The sequence below is a fragment of the Bacillus rossius genome, chromosome 6, assembly GCF_032445375.1.
Source record: "Bacillus rossius redtenbacheri isolate Brsri chromosome 6, Brsri_v3, whole genome shotgun sequence".
Lineage (NCBI taxonomy): Eukaryota > Metazoa > Arthropoda > Insecta > Phasmatodea > Bacillidae > Bacillus > Bacillus rossius.
The window spans coordinates 32,894,173-32,912,046 of record NC_086334.1 but is presented as its reverse complement, the minus strand read 5'-3'; the positions used below and the strand labels follow the sequence as shown (position 1 = coordinate 32,912,046).

General features: G+C 32.9%; 1 protein-coding gene and 1 long non-coding RNA gene across 3 annotated transcripts; one reads left to right on the top strand and one right to left on the bottom strand.

The window, feature by feature from the left end:
* Positions 1 to 1,821: 1,821 nt before the first annotated feature.
* On the bottom strand, positions 1,822 to 9,680 carry LOC134532999 (GTP-binding nuclear protein Ran). Of its 2 annotated transcripts, none has more exons than XM_063370112.1 (5): positions 9,607 to 9,680; positions 8,975 to 9,243; positions 5,866 to 6,054; positions 4,390 to 4,560; positions 1,822 to 2,116 (listed from the first exon to the last, which is right to left on the bottom strand). In XM_063370112.1, the coding sequence occupies exons 2-5, from the start codon at positions 9,215 to 9,217 to the stop codon at positions 2,072 to 2,074; spliced, it is 648 nt and encodes a 215-aa protein (XP_063226182.1). In that variant the 5' UTR covers positions 9,218 to 9,243; positions 9,607 to 9,680; the 3' UTR covers positions 1,822 to 2,071. The 2 variants fall into 2 exon arrangements, with proteins under 2 accessions (XP_063226182.1, XP_063226183.1); XM_063370113.1 differs by having other exon boundaries at positions 9,339 to 9,630.
* Positions 9,681 to 12,175: 2,495 nt separating this feature from the next.
* Positions 12,176 to 16,034, top strand: LOC134532998 (uncharacterized). Its single transcript, XR_010075230.1, has 2 exons — positions 12,176 to 12,279; positions 12,423 to 16,034. It is a non-coding gene; the product is annotated as an uncharacterized LOC134532998 (long non-coding RNA).
* The last annotated feature ends 1,840 nt before the right edge of the window (positions 16,035 to 17,874 follow it).

Genomic DNA, 17,874 nt, shown 5'->3' with positions numbered 1-17,874 from the left:
AAAAAAAAACTTATCAGCAGCTTGTTTTTCCTATGAACTATCATTCTTAGTGCAACCGAAAACCTTCACAAACTGCACTTTGTCACAAGTCAAGCAGCAGAAAATTCAGCTTTAGCACAACAAAGCCATTTCAATTCTTGTTCCTATTCTTTACAGTAATGCTTATAAATCATGTCCGACAAAGCCTTTGATTTTCTCTCCATCACAAATAAGCAAAATCACAAACTAATGAATCTAATTCACTTAAGAACTTTAAACATGGCATCTAAAAACTTGAAATCGCAAACAACTCAAATGTTGAGTGACGCTATGACACCTCTGTGCTTTTAATTCAACATACCAAAAACAATTCCCTCAAGGCGATAGAAATTGCTGTTACTTCAGTAAATCATGAAAAAATAAACTGGAGTAAATCTTTTTTGGTTTATTCTGTTAAAAACATGTCATGGCGCCACACATAATAATAGGGGCTTATTTACCATCTGATGTTCTTAAGGTTTTATATGGATGTAGTTGGTGTAATCTGATAATAAATGAATGGCAGACCTGCACTATAGTAAACATGATATTGAAAATAGATTGCAATATGTGTAAGTTTGAAGCATCATCCAACCAATTGGTGGGCCAAAATCTTAAGAACACACTTCTACTAGTTTAGCATACTGTGCATGGCACACTGCATATTTACACGTTAAGTCACTGCTTTGCTCCAAATACAAAATATACATTTGCTTGGATATTTTTATTAACAGGATTTTACAAAATCAATTTTAAAAACAAATCAGTTGCAGCCCTGCAAAAGATATTAAAAAAAATGTTGAAAATGTACTTGCTGCAATATAAAGCAAAATGTGGTATATACATCACATACAAATGTTTGCTATCTGTGAATGTATCAGAATTACTAAGCAAAAATAACTGGAAAATTATTGATATTAAATTTGTTAGAATTTATTTAGTTAGTTTGATCAAAGCTAAAACAATCAGACCTGATTGAGAGGAAATTTTCTAGGAAATGGTAGAAGAGAAAGTAACTCTGCTACTAATTAGCCAACTCCGACAAAGAATTTCCTTTCTCCAGACACACCGATAAAAGATATTAAATTTTATATTTACAGCTTGCAATTTACAGTCATAAAATACGAGTAAAATTCTTAGAGGATTGTTCCAGCACAAAGTAATTTTGTTTAATCACAAATTTATTCTCAACTCTGCCAATTACTGCTTTTGCTTTGGCAGACATACAGGAATGCCAAGTAAGTATTGTCTTGTATTCACATTATTAATACCTTAGGAATCAAAACCTCTATTGAAAACTGAACTGTGAAAAAATCATTGGGACATTACCAAAACACAAGAAATACCAACTGTCATCAATTTACAATATTTCTTGAATGGTTTCTAAAATTTACTATGAAAAAAAATACAAAATAAGTTATCTATGCTTTAATTTATGGATTATAAAATGTGCAAAACTTACAACTAAGTGGGGATTTCAGATCTACTAAATTATAGTAACTAACTTAAAAAAAAACCACATATTGTACTAACTTATAATAATAATAATAATAATAATAAGATTAATAGTGTTACTAAAGACAACTGTACGTTCAGTCAACAAGAGGTTAACATAATTAAGCAGTGTGACAATATAGCAACAAGAACACAATGGCAAATATTATACAATAGTTACCATCTTTATAAAAATAGTAAACAGTATTCACTCATACACACTTGAGTTTACAGTCACCAAAACTTAACATAATAAGTCTTGCATTCTGCATAATTTACATTCATGCAATCAAACAAATGACAATACAGTTCCAAAAACAACTGCATATATTTGCATTGCATGCCAATGTACAACTTAGAGACAAGGAAACAAACATTTGCTACTTTCGTCGGTGAATGTAAGAAACCCTCTTAAAGAATCCAGACGGCCGATGACTTGAAAACAATTTGATGTGCCTCCACTGCACTGATGAGGCTGAAGTGTCCCACAAACTATCCAAATCCACAAGGCATTTTTCAATCACTTTAGCCCACATTAACCTCAAAATGGTAACACAATTTATAAGTCTTCGTCATCTTCCGGAAGAGCAGTCTCTTGGGCCTCCTATAAAACAGAAAGAGAACTGTAAATTATAGGTTACTGTAGCCCCTATACTTTCACATCAGAATTTACTTTTATGACATTGTGTCATTGCATATTACTGCCTTTCCAAATTTTTTCATGCTATTTTTGAGAGTAATGTTTGTTTTTAAGTAATGCAGTAAGATGGTATACCAGCAATTATATGGTACAGGGTCATAAGTGTCCTAATATTTCATACTTGTATTTTTATCATTCTTAATTTTTTGTAACTGTGATATTTAATTATTTTTATTTAGAAAGCCTTTTAATTACATTTTTACAGACTATCAAAATGTTGGCTAAGATACTATTTATGTATGTGTGATTTTCAATATTTTATACCATTGAAATGTTAGTTTTATAAATACATATATATTTTTAGGGATGTGCAAATCCTTGATTTTCAGTTCGGTTCGAATCCCTGGCAATATTTGAGATATGAATCTGATTCCGAATATTAAGCACAGAATAATTAAAAATAATGAGTGTTCTCTTTTTTCTAACTGTAACTACTGGCAATTATTTCTTACACTGAGATTGTAATGTTTATAATTATATTAACTTAATAATAAACCCCCTAAACAATGAAATTCAAAACATGAAGCACAATTCAAATATTCCTACTTGGCCTATCTAATTCAATTGGTTTTCAGAAGTTTCAGAATACTCTTTCTTGTGCAGCATTAAATGTTTCTTCATGCTTGAAGTACTACCAGAGGTGCATTTAAGCTCACGTGCACACGTTTTACAGTTTGACTTAACATCTGAAGTTTTAGCGAAAAAATTCCAAACAAAGCTACGCCAAATATGATGTTTTCGTTTTGACGTCACTGGCAGTGCACATGCACCATCATGACTGTCGGAACTCATTTTTTTTCTAAACCGATATCTGAAAACTGTTTCACCATGAAATATTGTAAATTACAATTCAAGACTCAAAACATAAATTACAATTCAAGACTCAAAACAAAGACCAGTATGGAGGTTATATTGAATTTGAACGAATGCGGCGCCAGAAGGAAATCTCATCCGACAAGCATATCAATCGCAGTAGCAGGAAATATTTCGAGTTTCTGCAAAAAAAAAAAATCATTTTCAAAAGTGTACTGCAAGTTTTATATTAAAATAAATGGTTATGACAAAATCTTCCACGTGAAACAAACTGAACTATACCTACGTGCTCAACAGTGACGCTTGTTGAATAAGGAAATTATTCATTGCATAAATAATTAAAGGGAAATTAATTTTCTTTGATACATCATATTATAAATACATACATGATAGTAGCCTAATTTTAATTTTTCACTGCTAGTATTTTTGAGCTGTATTAAATAAATTTATAACATTTGTGAATATCCGTAATACTGTTCGAATCCATGTAAGTACAATTGATTCCGGGTTCGGGTAATTGTGGATTTGAACCGTACCCGAAAATATCGGGTACCCGCACATCCCTAATATTTTTACATGTGTTTCATAGTGTGTTGGTGACCTTTTTAGAATATAGGAAAATGTGTGGGGAAAAAAAATATACGCAACATCAAGGTGCAAAAATGCAGGATGATATACATCCCTTGTTCGAGAGATACAGAAAACATTAGCCAGTCCATGGGAAAGTTCTCTGACTGGCTTATCACATAATAATAGCTGTAAGAAAAATTTTGATAGCTAATACGAAGGCAGCTTTTTTTAGGGAAGTCACTAATTATTACTTTTTTTTGTACTGTGCTTTGTCTGGCTAGTCATCGCTCGGACGTTGCCATGTTAAGTTGCACTGGTTGGTGACTTACAAATTTATTATTTTAATGTGAGCAAATTAAAAAGCTGTTGTCCTGACTGTTTTTCAAACACTTATTTTGAATTTCGTTGACCATAGTCATCTGTAGGAGCCCATGATGGGGCAATAATAAAACTTTTGCATCATCCCAAGGGCAATTAGTTTTTCTTGGTCGTACAGCATGACCAAAATATTTTATTAACCTCAAATTCTTTTGTGCCATGCAATGAGTCACCATAAACAGTGTTAATTTTGTGTAATTGTGGTCAGTGTAAAAAATATTTTGGCAACGAAAAAAATAATTTACAATATTCTGCCACTAACTCCTTTATTTGAATTGTCTCTCCAAATTCAGTAAATACCTCCACAAATTTAAAATTAGTGAACAGTCTCAAATTAAATACCAACAAGATCTCATATTTTCTAAATGTTTTATGTTGTGCAATTCAGAGTGACATGAACAATGAAGCTGCCCTACCTTCAGGTCCTTCTCTATCTGCAGCTGCCAGTTGGGGTCCATGGTGACTTCTGGAGGCACCAGGGCCGGCATGGCCACAAACTCCAGGTTGGGGTCTCCTATCAGCTTCCTGGCCAGCCACAAGAAGGGTTTCTCGAAATTGTAATTGCTTTTGGCGCTGATGTCGTAATACTAGAGGGCGAAACAGAAAAACTTTAATAAGTGTAACAAAATAAAAATACAATTCATTACCAAGCCACTTAGATTAGAGGGACAATGTATCTAACACGATCACAGATCAGAACAAATAATTTCATCTTTATGTATTACAAACGAAAATTCTGCATCCATTCTAAGGAAAATTAATCCCTAGATTAAAACATACACCAGTTAAAAAAATACTTGCCTATAAAATTATTATTTTTAATTATAAAATATTATCAAGAAGCAAGCTTTTCTCAAGTGATAAGTATTGTTATACATGTTAGTATTGGGTTGATTCCTCATGAAATCAGCCGAGTCCATCAATTCCAACAGTGGTCAATGATTTTCAATTCAAAGCTGGTTGATTCCTCCCAATAAAAAATGTTAAATTTGGAGTACAGAGTTATTTTGATAAGGGTCAAACTGATTTCATCAATCCCTTGGTTTAGAATTATCTGATTAATCAAGGATTTTAAAATTAATCAAAGTTTCATCCAATTAATCAGACATGAGTCTTGTTCGAATTTCAAAGTTTGGTTCAATAAATAAAGGTTTTTTGTTAATACATAAATGGTTTGTATAGTTAATAAGAGTTCCATCATTGCCAGTTGTTTGAATAAAATTGAGCTAAAGGTTAAGATTTAATTTAATAAATGTGTGCAGATTCATGACAGTCCAATGTCTAATCTTCCCTTGGCAGTGAGCCTGTTCCAGCACAGCTGCCATTATTCGAATGTACTATGGCAAAATTGGATGTGCCGTAAACTGAATCGTAGTCATAACGATTATAATCATCAGAATACGTTTAAAAGACAACCATTCTTAGTTTTTGTTCGATCATGTAAGTTTTTATCACAGTCTGGCCGAGAGGGGACCAGTCTTAATGAGTTGCAAGTTTAAGAGGTAATCATCCTTAAATAGTCACAAGTTATTTTTCATCCCTCGCCTGTGAAGTTTGTGTTTAGGACCTAACCATTAAACCAAAAACTGGGGGGGAAATGCTTTTAAATTCTGGGTGATGCTAAAATGGAGCATTACTTTTTTCCCTTAACTTAAAACACTTTCACTATAGAATTTTCATGAATTTTCCTAGACCACATATTCTAACTTTCCTGATTTTCTAAAATGTAGAGCCTGTGCATAATTACAAAGAACACATACCTGTGTCTATTTAAACAACTCCCAACTCTTATATTGTATATAAAAATCCCATCTTCTAATGTTTAATGCAGAGCAAGGTTCATATAATATATTATAATGCACAAACAGTGAAAATATAGGTAGATGTCAAACCTGCAGGTTCTTCTTTCGATGAAAGACAATGCTCTTTGCTTTCACTTTCCTGTCCTTGATGTCAACTTTGTTGCCACACAAAACAATGGGAATGTTCTCGCACACTCGAACCAAATCTCTGTGCCAGTTAGGAACATTTTTGTAAGTCACCCGGGAGGTAACATCGAACATGATGATGGCACACTGCCCCTGAAATAAATTTTATTTTCAATTTCTGTCGTTAGTAAGTCTGAAGTACATAAATCATTTTCCGTTAAATTTAATTTAGTTACTAACATGCAAAATAAAAAGAGGTTTCATCACATTCTAATAATCATATGTGATCTGTATATACGTGTATGCTGTTTTTCTCAGGTTATATTTACGTATGAACGACACGGATTGGCTCCGATTCTTAAAAACAATATTGTAATAGGAACAATATGGGAAATTGGTAAGAAACCTATATTTTTGTACAGTGCATGAGAATAATTACAATAGTGGCATGAGTGGAAAATAGCTAAAAGGAAAGCAGTAAATTGTCTCGAACTTCATCAATGCTAATTGGCCAGAGTTCCCATATTGTCATAATACGATATTTGTTAAAAATCATAAAGCTTTTAAATGAAGAAAAAAAAAGTTAAAATAAGGAATTGTTTCTGAAATAATCTACCAGTAAAACCATTATGGTTTCTCTTGGTGGCCTTGAAAAATAACAAAAAGGCACGAAAATGTAATTCAAGAGAACCATTAATGGTCCAATAATCCAACTGCTCGCAGTGAATGTGTTTAAGAGACTACAGTCAAAAGATGGTGTAGAGATATTAATATTACATAGAATTAGCTCAGTCACTATTGGTCAGTATCATAGGTATAGTTTTAAAAATTTAACAAGGCCCAAATGTCACTCCATGAGTACTCAATGATTAAATGATGAAATGGTATTTACTTCAACCAACACTCAATATTACAATAGTGGGGGTGTTACTGAAATACAGCAAACCTTTCTGTCAGTTTACACACTGCACATCCAGTACCACCCTACACTTCTACAAGGCAGTAAAACTCAACGACATTTTATTTTACGAAACTGCAACAGATCTATACACTTTTAAACCTCTCAACCTGAAACCAAGGTACCACATCTAATTAGATTATTCAGTTTTAATATTACACTATATATAGAAGAAAATCACTGTAGTTAACATTAATATTCCAATATGGGTTAATTATCAGATGTCGCTGCTTTTTAGAACAGAAAGAAAAAATCTGAAAACATGGTTTTGACACACACTACATATCCCTAAATTTACCCTGAAGAGAGGGTTTCTTAATTCCTACTATTTTGTGAAAAATAATACTTTATAGCTTAAATTACTATACCAGCATCAGATGTCAGTGGCTTCAGGGAACAAAAAGTAAATAAAATCAGAAAATTAGTTTTTCAAGTGCTTGAAACATCCCTAAATGTATCCTGAAAACATGGTTTCCTAATTCCTACTGGTTCGTGAAAAATATCAGTTTAAAGTTTACATTACAATATTATGTTTTCACTATGCCGCGGCCATTCATTGTTTACCCGTGATCGTGTATCTATTTGTTTAACACAACTGTAGCCAACTATGAAAATTAAAAATACACTAATTCTTTCATTTCATACATTGAAGTTTATCCCTGGATCCTAATAGCTTGATCCTGCTGGCATGATCTTTTTGTACATGATACTTGCTGTTTTAATTCAGTAAATTGAGAAGATCCTGCTGGCATGATCTTGGTTTGATACTGTGGTGCATGATGCTTGCGGATTTAATTCAATATAACGAGAGATCCTGTACATAAAAAAAATATTGTCATATAATAAGGAACTATGATCGTAAGTGGAATAAAAAGATTTTTTTTTTAACCTACAATCATAATTCTTTCTTATTTCACAATTTTTTTATGTGCAAAATCTTCCGATCCACCACAAGATCAAGCCAACACGATAATGCCATCAGGATCAAGCCTTCAGAATCCAAAGATAAACTTGGATATATGAAATGCATGCCATTACGAACACAGAATATACAACGGTTGTAATCAAAGAATTTTCTCCAAAGACTGCAAAATTCAATGTGTCGGCTACTTCAGTGTACAGCACGTATTGCTCACAGAAAATGAACTATGTAACCAATTCAATTCAATTCATTAGACTCATTTGTTACGTCACTCAAACTAGTACATACTTTGAAATGCAATGAAACAAAACAAACATTATGTAATATAATTACATACTTGTTCTAATAAAACAACAAACATTAAATAAAAGCATTAAAAATTACTTACAACAGCAATACAAATGCTATTTAAACAAATTTCATTGTTGCACCACCACCTAATGACTAAAATAAGTTCTCCATATAAAAATTTTAAAAACCCACACAGGTAAATAAACAATGAATGTATGAGACTGCAAAAACACATAGGTATTGAATGTAAGCTATAAGCTGTAAACTGTTATTTCTTCACAAACCAGTAGGAATTAAGAAACCTTTTTTACGGGGTTAATTCAGGAACATTTCTAGTACACAGAAAACATACACATCCCCATTTATAGAAAGTAAAGAATGAATGGCTATGGCAGCGTAAAAGCACAGGAATCATGCTAGATATAAAATTTTAATTTTTTTCACGACTTAGTAGATGTTACCAAAACCGTCTCTTGGGAGTAAATTTAGGGATGTGTGTACTCTACGAAAACGTTTTCAGATTTTTTCTTTTTGTTCTAAAAAGCTGCGATGTCCAATAATTACCCATCTTCAATCATTCTTTACGTGGTTTTACAAATTTTATTACTATAATTTATCCAAGTATTTTCATTACGTGATTTTGAATAAAATGTTGACAGGCCAAGATTTGAACCTTAATTCGCTAAAAATTAACAGAACACACTCGGATGTTAGTGGTCATAACAGAACATTAACATGAAAGTTATTCCTACTTATCTCCATTTCCCTCCCCGCGATTAATTATAATAATTTTTAATCCTAAAATGGTAATGAGCTGTTCTATCCAAACCCTTTTCAAAGATCAAATATTTCACACCACAGATACTTTGAGATATTTTACGAACTAAAATATTCAAACTTACCTGTATATAGTAACCATCCCTAAGGCCACCAAATTTTTCTTGGCCAGCGGTATCCCATACATTAAAGCGAATTGCTCCTCTGTTTGTGTGAAACACAAGGGGGTGAACCTCGACACCAAGTGTAGCAACATACTTTTTCTCGAACTCTCCTGTTAAATGCCGTTTAACGAATGTTGTCTTGCCGGTACCGCCATCACCAACAAGAACACACTTGAAAGTAGGCATTTCAGGTTCTTGAGCCATGTTTCTTGGTCAAAACTTTCCACTACCTGAAACAAAGTATCTCATTCAGTCCACATAAACAACAGCCCTGAAAAAAATAGCCAAATCGTACAAAAATAAGGTAGAAACAAGTAATAATTACCGATAGTGATATGTACTCGCAATGACAAGAAACAATCATAAAATATCTAGTCTACGAAATTTGCAAATGAAAGGGAAATGGCGCCCTTTAGCCCTTCACAGGAAAATGGGATAACCACACCGACTTTGCTTGCCCTTAACTGCTGAAAAATCGCATTTTCGACTTAAATAAGGACTACAAAATGTACATCAATTTCTTAAGAAACATAATTTGAATCAAAACAGCAAAACATATGACGATGGACAGTATATATGAGAATTAATATTACCTTTCTTTAAAGTCGTTACGGCTCACAATGGCGTTCGGCGGAAGAAGAGCAAAGATGTACTGATGAAGGTAAACTCAGAACAAATTTCGTTTTTAAAGATTAGTTTATCAAGATATTTTGTCTGAAAAAGTAATAGAAAAATTTTCCGATAGTAAAAATTGTACAAATTGTTTGACATCATAAGTATTGTTTCCATTAGCAATTATGTTTACTTATACGTTTGTATCTATAACTCAAAACTTTTTAATAAAACGCCAAATTATAATCATCGTGCTAAAAATGTTATAATTAAATTTAAATAAAAAATAAAAAAATATATATAAAATTTTACATGGGCTCATCTCTGCAAGAATTATGAAGATGTGGTAGAAGTCTCGCGGTAACGTTGCTACCTGATGGCATTGCTCATCGCCAGATCTCTCAAAAGGAGCAGTTGTACTGCAGGGAGGCAGGTCACGGACCACCTGGATTGTGTAGTTTACCAGGATCCGTCACCTGCGCTAGAGAATGTTGGTGTGCAAGCTATCCTGAACTAGATGGCCAAATGTTTCGGCCCATGGGCACGCATCTACCAGCCTAGTACTCTCACTAGTTCGCTTACAGGGACAGTGAGGTTTTAAAAGGGTTAAATTATTATTTACAAGTCTGTTCCCAACAGCAATTAGTTTCAATTGTAGCATTTTTTGGCGTTAGCAAGTCAATTATAAGCAATGGCGGATCCAGGATTTTGGTTTGGGAGGGGCTTGACCCAGCTGAGACTAGGCTTTATCAAGGCAAACACTAAAACAATAGTGGACCCAGATGCCTTTGGAGGGAGCTCTGGATCCGCTACTGATTATAAGTATATTACCAGATGATACTGCAGGCAACTTTCCATAGTACCAGAAACTCTAATAGAAAACACACAAAAGAGATTACAAGACTTACCGTCAAACGGGGTGAAATTGTGCCATAGGAGGCGAAATTGTTCAAAATCGTATTTCTTAATGTCCCTGGATTCGTTTTAGTTTTACGACGACTCTATGACAGACAATTGATGCTCCTATGGATACTTTACTATTGTAAATATCTTTGGAAATTCTGTTTCCTGCCTTTTCTAAGTAGTGACTATTTGTTTAGGCTGGGTTCACAATTAAAAAAATTAAGCGAGTGCATAGCAAGCCATGCACACGACCTGTGCACACGACCTGTGCGAACTGCGAAATCGGTTCACAATTGAATTCTTACTGTTAATTTCAGCCAATGAAATTTCGCGAACTATGCGACATCTGTTAGCAGTGTTAGTAAATAAACATATTAACTTTAAAAATAACGTTAATACTTTTATTATCTCGACATTTTCTTATCACAATATGGTTAATAAATATAAACATATTTCTAGTCCCGCCAAAAAACCACCCTGCTCTTCTCTCATTGGCTGTTGTGCCATGCGTACGCGACCGAAATAAAATATATTCATTTCACTGCTATGCGCACGACCTCGCTCCCATGCACACGACCAACTTTCTGCTATTGTGAATCGTTAGGTTAGGAAACATGGCGTTCATATCCTATGCACACGACCTACTGTTACTGTTACTGTTATTTTTTCAATTGTGAACCCAGCTTAAGGCTGGGTTCACAATTAAAAAAATTAAGCGAGTGCATAGCAAGCCATGCACACGACCTGTGCGAACTGCGAAATCGGTTCACAATTGAATTCTTACTGTTAATTTCAGCCAATGAAATTTCGCGAACTAAGCGACATCTGTTAGCAGTGTTAGTAAATAAACATATTAACATTCAAAATAACGTTAATACTTTTATTATCTCGACATTTTCTTACCACAATATGGTTAATAAATATAGACATATTTCTAGTCCCGCCAAAAAATCACCCTGCTCTTCTCTCATTGGCTGTTGTGCCATGCGTACGCAACCGAAATAAAATATATTCATTTCACTCCTATGCGCACGACCTCGCTCCCATGCACACGACCAACTTTCTGCTATTGTGAATCGTTAGGTTAGGAAACATGGCGTTCATATCCTATGCACACGACCTACTGTTACTGTTACTGTTATTTTTTCAATTGTGAACCCAGCTTAAGGCTGGGTTCACAATTAAAAAAATTAAGCGAGTGCATAGCAAGCCATGCACACGACCTGTGCGAACTGCGAAATCGGTTCACAATTGAATTCTTACTGTTAATTTCAGCCAATGAAATTTCGCGAACTAAGCGACATCTGTTAGCAGTGTTAGTAAATAAACATATTAACATTCAAAATAACGTTAATACTTTTATTATCTCGACATTTTCTTACCACAATATGGTTAATAAATATAGACATATTTCTAGTCCCGCCAAAAAATCACCCTGCTCTTCTCTCATTGGCTGTTGTGCCATGCGTACGCAACCGAAATAAAATATATTCATTTCACTCCTATGCGCACGACCTCGCTCCCATGCACACGACCAACTTTCGGACAGCCTAAGTTTCACCCCCATAGATCGACATGCCCTTCGGGCTGGTTCGTACATGTTCGGTTTTTTTTTTTTTTTTTTATCTGTACGTTCAAAACAAACATTTCAATATTGATCAAAAAATTGTTGACTAATGTTATTTTATATTTTTTTAAGAGTAAAACACATGTACACAAATATTTCCTTTTACTAATTATGAGATTTTCAGGTAAGTTATTGAGCTATTTCTGTTTGATTTGTTAGGAGATTAGTTTTGTCCGTTTACAAGTTAACATTGCTTGTGTTATTCTTGGCAAGTATATATCTTATATAAATTTTTGTACACTATAGGCTTATCTTTTTAAATTTTAGGTAGCGTGTGGAGATTTCATCTTATGTTCATGAGCGCACAACGTATAAAATATAAAATCATAAGAAATGTTTTCTGGTGGTGTGTAGCAGTTAACCGCATTTAAGTAAAAATATTTTAAAATGATTGTTACCAGAGCTGAATTACATTGAGGTGAGTGCACTTAATATAATTTGGGGTATTGCAGGAAAAATTATAAATTCCGAAAGTGTTTTTTACTTCCTGACATGTTTAAAATTATTATTCTCTATGAGGGTTGTTTGATACTGCAAGTAGTTTATCATGTTTAACATGTGGATTTACTATTATTATTACTTAACCTGCAATTGGGCTTTCACCCGGTGGCAAGAACTCCCACTCACTCCCCTCTCCCCCCCTCCCTCCATCAGCTTTCTCCTCAGCTCCCTCCCATCCCTGACCTCCACCATTTCCTCCCCCAGCCCATTCCACTCCCTCCCCGTCCTCACCAGGAAGGTGTTCCGCCCTCTCTCTGTCCGCCTCCACACCCTCTGGAGCTTACATCTGTGGTCTCTTCGTCCTCTGTACTCCCCTCTATGTACTTTGCTTCCCAATTGCCCCCATCCCCCTTCCCCCTTCAGCACCTTGAACATCCTGACCAACCTTTCCACTCTTCTTCTCCTCTGTAACGTTTCCCACCCCAACTCCTTAATCATTTCCGTTGGGCTATGCAGTTTCCCATCCTGCCCCTCCCTCCTTCTCCACATTCCCATCACCCACCTAGCCGCTCTGCGCTGCACCCCTTCCAGCTCCTTCACCTCAGTCACCAGGTAGGATTATTCATTACAAATCTGTAATATTGAGATACTGCCCTTGGGTTAGCTGGATTAAAAATACAGTGAAATTTGTTAGGTTAGTAACATTATACGTATAGTGATTCTAAGTACAGTGGAATTTACATTTGGTTAGCTTGGGATAGCACCAATTAAAAATTCTGTAAAATCAATTGAACGGTTGGATGTTACTAACCTAATCTAACCAACCAATATACATTTTACAGTGATTTTTTAGGTTATTATCTCACGTTGCTGCTTTTTGTATGCAAAATAAACTTTGGACACTTTTTTTTTAACTTTAAATATGTACCTGTATTTACTCTGAAAAAAGTTTTTTCTAAATTCAGACTGGTTTTTGAGAAATCACTGTTTATAGGTTACATTACATTACCTGTGCAGTAAAGGGCCTGTCACCATGTTGTTCTTTAATTGAGTTGCAGATCTTGTTGTTTTTCATACACAAATTGTCTATTTTTTATTTGGATATTGCAATGCAGTAACATAAATTAACACATTAAAAAAGTTATGTGACTCCTTATTGTGCATTCCAAACCCAAAGCATCAGTCCTTGAGAGCGATATTTTTTAGCAGTTTATAGGTGCAAAATTCTGATTTTTTACGTGAGACAACACATAACCTGACATATAAAATAAATTTTCATTTTGTAACAAATGATTCCTTTTATACGTCAGGTTACGTGCTATTGCAGGTAACTAATCTGCACTTTGCGCCTCCATACTGCTATAAAAAATCCCTGTCAAGGGTTGGCGTTTTGGTTTGGATACACATTAGAGACTCGTAACTTTTTTTAAAACTATTATTTACGTTTCATTAGGTTATAATATTCAAATAAAAAATATATACATTCTTATATATATGGAAAACCACAGGATCTGCTATGCAATTAGAGGGGAAAATGGTAACAGCTGCTTCACTGCATAAGCTATCTAGCGTGACCTGCAAAATGTGATTTCTTGAAAACCAGTAGGAATTAAGAAAAGCTGTTTATAGTTTTAATAGAGGAAGGTTTTTAGTGTCTGAAGCGGTATTTTCAAAATTTTATAATTTAATTTATGGATAAGCAGCAACAAAAGAAAATTACTTTTTTTAAATTTAGCTAACCAACCATTCACATGATTTTACAAATTTTGTATTGTTTATACTTACCTACTTTAACATTAAACTACTGTTAAACAATTTATTTCAATTTTTTAAAAATATATTTGGGAATTAGCGCAGTATAATCAAAGACGTTTACTGTATTGATGATTGATTTACTTTATTGATGCACAATGAAGTTGTATAATTGTTGGATTGGTTAAGCAAATTCAAGCATCAAGGGTACTGATCAATGGTTTTTAACATTATATTTTCTTAATGAATCCATTGGTAAAACGTTAAAACACTGGAATGGCTAAATTTACATCGACTGCTTATGTTTTTTTCCGCATGCTCACTTGAAAACAATTACAGGGTTATACTGTAGTTCACAGTTGCAATACTTGGTTAGGTTAGTTACATAAGTGCTGTTAAATCATGAAAATGGTTAGGGAAAGGTAACTTCTTCATAACTACTGTAAAATGGTGTAAGCAATTATTCTTTAGGTAAGTTTACCTAGACTTTAAAAATAATTTATTTGGCGAAGTACATAGTACTAAGAATTACTATTTATCAAATTTGGTTTGTGTGGAAAAGTTGTTACTCTAGGAAATTTCTGAATCCATCTTTGTAGGAATATAAACTAATATTATTAGAAACAAAAAAAGAACAATGTGTGGTATATTTTAATTTTCTAACACGCTCTGAACTCTGCAGTTATGCGATTACCAATAATAATTGTAAATCATTGCAATATACATCCGACACATTTTGTAGTGATTTCACAACTGTACTATGAAGTAATGCCATCGACTGCTGCAAAATAACATGCTGACATCTATTCTTGTGTAGGCATTTTGTTGATACGACTAAAATATGAACATATAGGATATATATAGAATCTTACAAATTTTGGTAACCTACCTACTAATACTCTCCCCGAAGACTTTGGTTAGATACTTAAAAAAAAAAAAAAAAAAATTAACTGCTTATGTGACATGCATTACGTGAAATTAATTCAACTTGTAAACATTTTGCTTGAGTCAAAGCCTAGATTTGCTTAAGCTAATAACAAGCAATTACATCACTTGAGGCCCTGAGAAACAAACTTCTAAAATTGTGTAGTTACTTGGATTGTTAAATACCTAGTTTTTCTGCAATAATGGGCACAAGAGTAATAGAATTATGTTTTTCATATAATTTTTTTTCACATAAATGAGTTTTTGTCAAAAAGTATTTGGAAAAAATATCTATTTGAAAGGACAAAGAAAAATGTTAATTGTAGTACATAAATGAGAATTTACCAAAATATTTAATGTATCAAATTTCTAACTAAAATGGTTTTGAAATTAATTTATCATTCTGGTATGCATAACTTTTTTCTTTGATACATTTATTTATCAGTTTCATTTCTCTTTAGTACAATATAAATCATTTAACTTTGATTTCTTTTTTGTTTCAGGCTTGTGGAGAACAGCTTTTTTTTAATCTACTCTTTGGCTGGCGAATGTAAATAAGCAATGATTTCGTGAATGCAGCGAGAGAGTTTATTTGATGTATTTTAAAATCACTGATAATATTTATTGATGTATTTTAAAATCACTGATAATATTTATTGATGTATTTTAAAATCACTGATAATATTTGTTTTGTGGCTGGAAGATGGTAACCATGGTGACTTGTGAATTTTTATGAAGATTAATAAAAAGCAGTAAAAATTATTAATGGTTGTCAGAAGGAATTTTTTTTTCAATAATCAATCAAACATCTACACTCTACAGTAACAATTTTCCTTAACTCAAATAATATTTCAATACATATCTTATAAAGTATTCATATATGTACAATACAGACCAATTTTGAGCTAGTCTGATATCAGTATATTAGTTATTATGAACATATACTATCAGAACTACCATTTGCATATAGTGCACATACATACATAACACTAGCCAACAACCATTAAAAAAAAAAACACTACTATATACACTTACATAAAAAACAAACAAATCATAGACAAGTACAGATTATGTATTCACTATAATATTCTAGAGCCAATTCCAATAAGTGTATTATCAATAAAAGAAAATAATTTTTTTTAAATAACAATATTTCAATATGAAGGAAAATCTGTATTCTGAAGTTCTTCTATATGTTTGGTATCAATCAATGTAAATTAATCAATCTTTGATAAAAAAAAAATCCGAAAATTATTAATAAATTAAAAAAATTATTGCCTACCAGCTCTGGGTTTTGCATGAGGGTTCAACTTCTCTGACTTCTGAGATTACAGACAAGATTTTAATTAATAATACTATTGGCTTCATTACTAGATTATCTTTAAACCTATAATTTTTTATTTGAATCAGTTCATTGAACTGAAATATTTGCAGCAATTTCTTTAAATGTTTATGAACTTGGATTATTTAAAATACAAATGTAGGTAGGCTTACTAGACCTTTAATGCCATAAGATTGTAATCACATAGGCCTAATTTCACATTTACAACTTAAGTCTTGGAGCTGATTTACATTAATATTTGTGCTAGACTTTGTAATTCTTAAAATTTTATTTTCTGCAATGTTCCAAAGAGCATTGCTCTATTTTGGAACAAAACAATTTAATCTGACAGTTTGTTACAACACTATTCTTCATAAAACAATGCACATTAGCCTGTATAATATGAATTAGATCTAACATAAGAACTACAAACTGCACATTTGCACTTAAAATATTCATCAAACAGTTAGGCAAAGAGATTAAATATAACATTTAACTCTTAAATCGTCATACTTCATTTTAGTTATCACACTTATGCCTGTATGTGAACGGGATCAGAAATTAGCACTGCAAATGCACTTTTAACACTAATAATTAATTATATCAAACACAAATGATATCAGTAACATCATACTTCATTTTTGGTGTTACAGTAAGCTTCCATAAATGTTTCTTTTTCTCAGAACATACATCAGAAAACTTTTCTTGAATTTAAAAATTACAATAAATTTTTAAATACCTAATGATTTGTTAGATAGCAAACCTTCAAAATATGATTTACTTCCAATTTTTGGATTAACGGCATTGAAGTTTTGTATTGTTTGCCATGGAAAACAATGGAAATAAATAATTAAAATATAAAGACACAACTGAATCAGCTGTAGTTGAACATACAGAACCAGCGAGGAGAATAAAAATATAATAAAATATAATATGTTATTATGTTCACTAAAGGTATGCAATGGATGGAGGATGCCCTACATTAATAATAATTAGTAACAGAGAACAAAGCAAATTTGTAGAGAAGAGACTTTTAACAGTAGTAGAATAATAAAATTCCGAAAAGGGCTGTTTCAAAAATTGCAAACATTCCTACACATAAGAAGCCCTTAATCTCAAAGACTTTATTCAGTACACTGGTCATTACCTGCTGCTCACGATCTGTAAAGGTAAGGTAATTAAATTAATGGTGGAAAAGGTAATAAGCATTAGGTTTGTGGTCTTGTAAATGTGGTCATTAGAGGCAAACATTAGGTCTCTGTGTTTAAGTGCTCTGGGTTT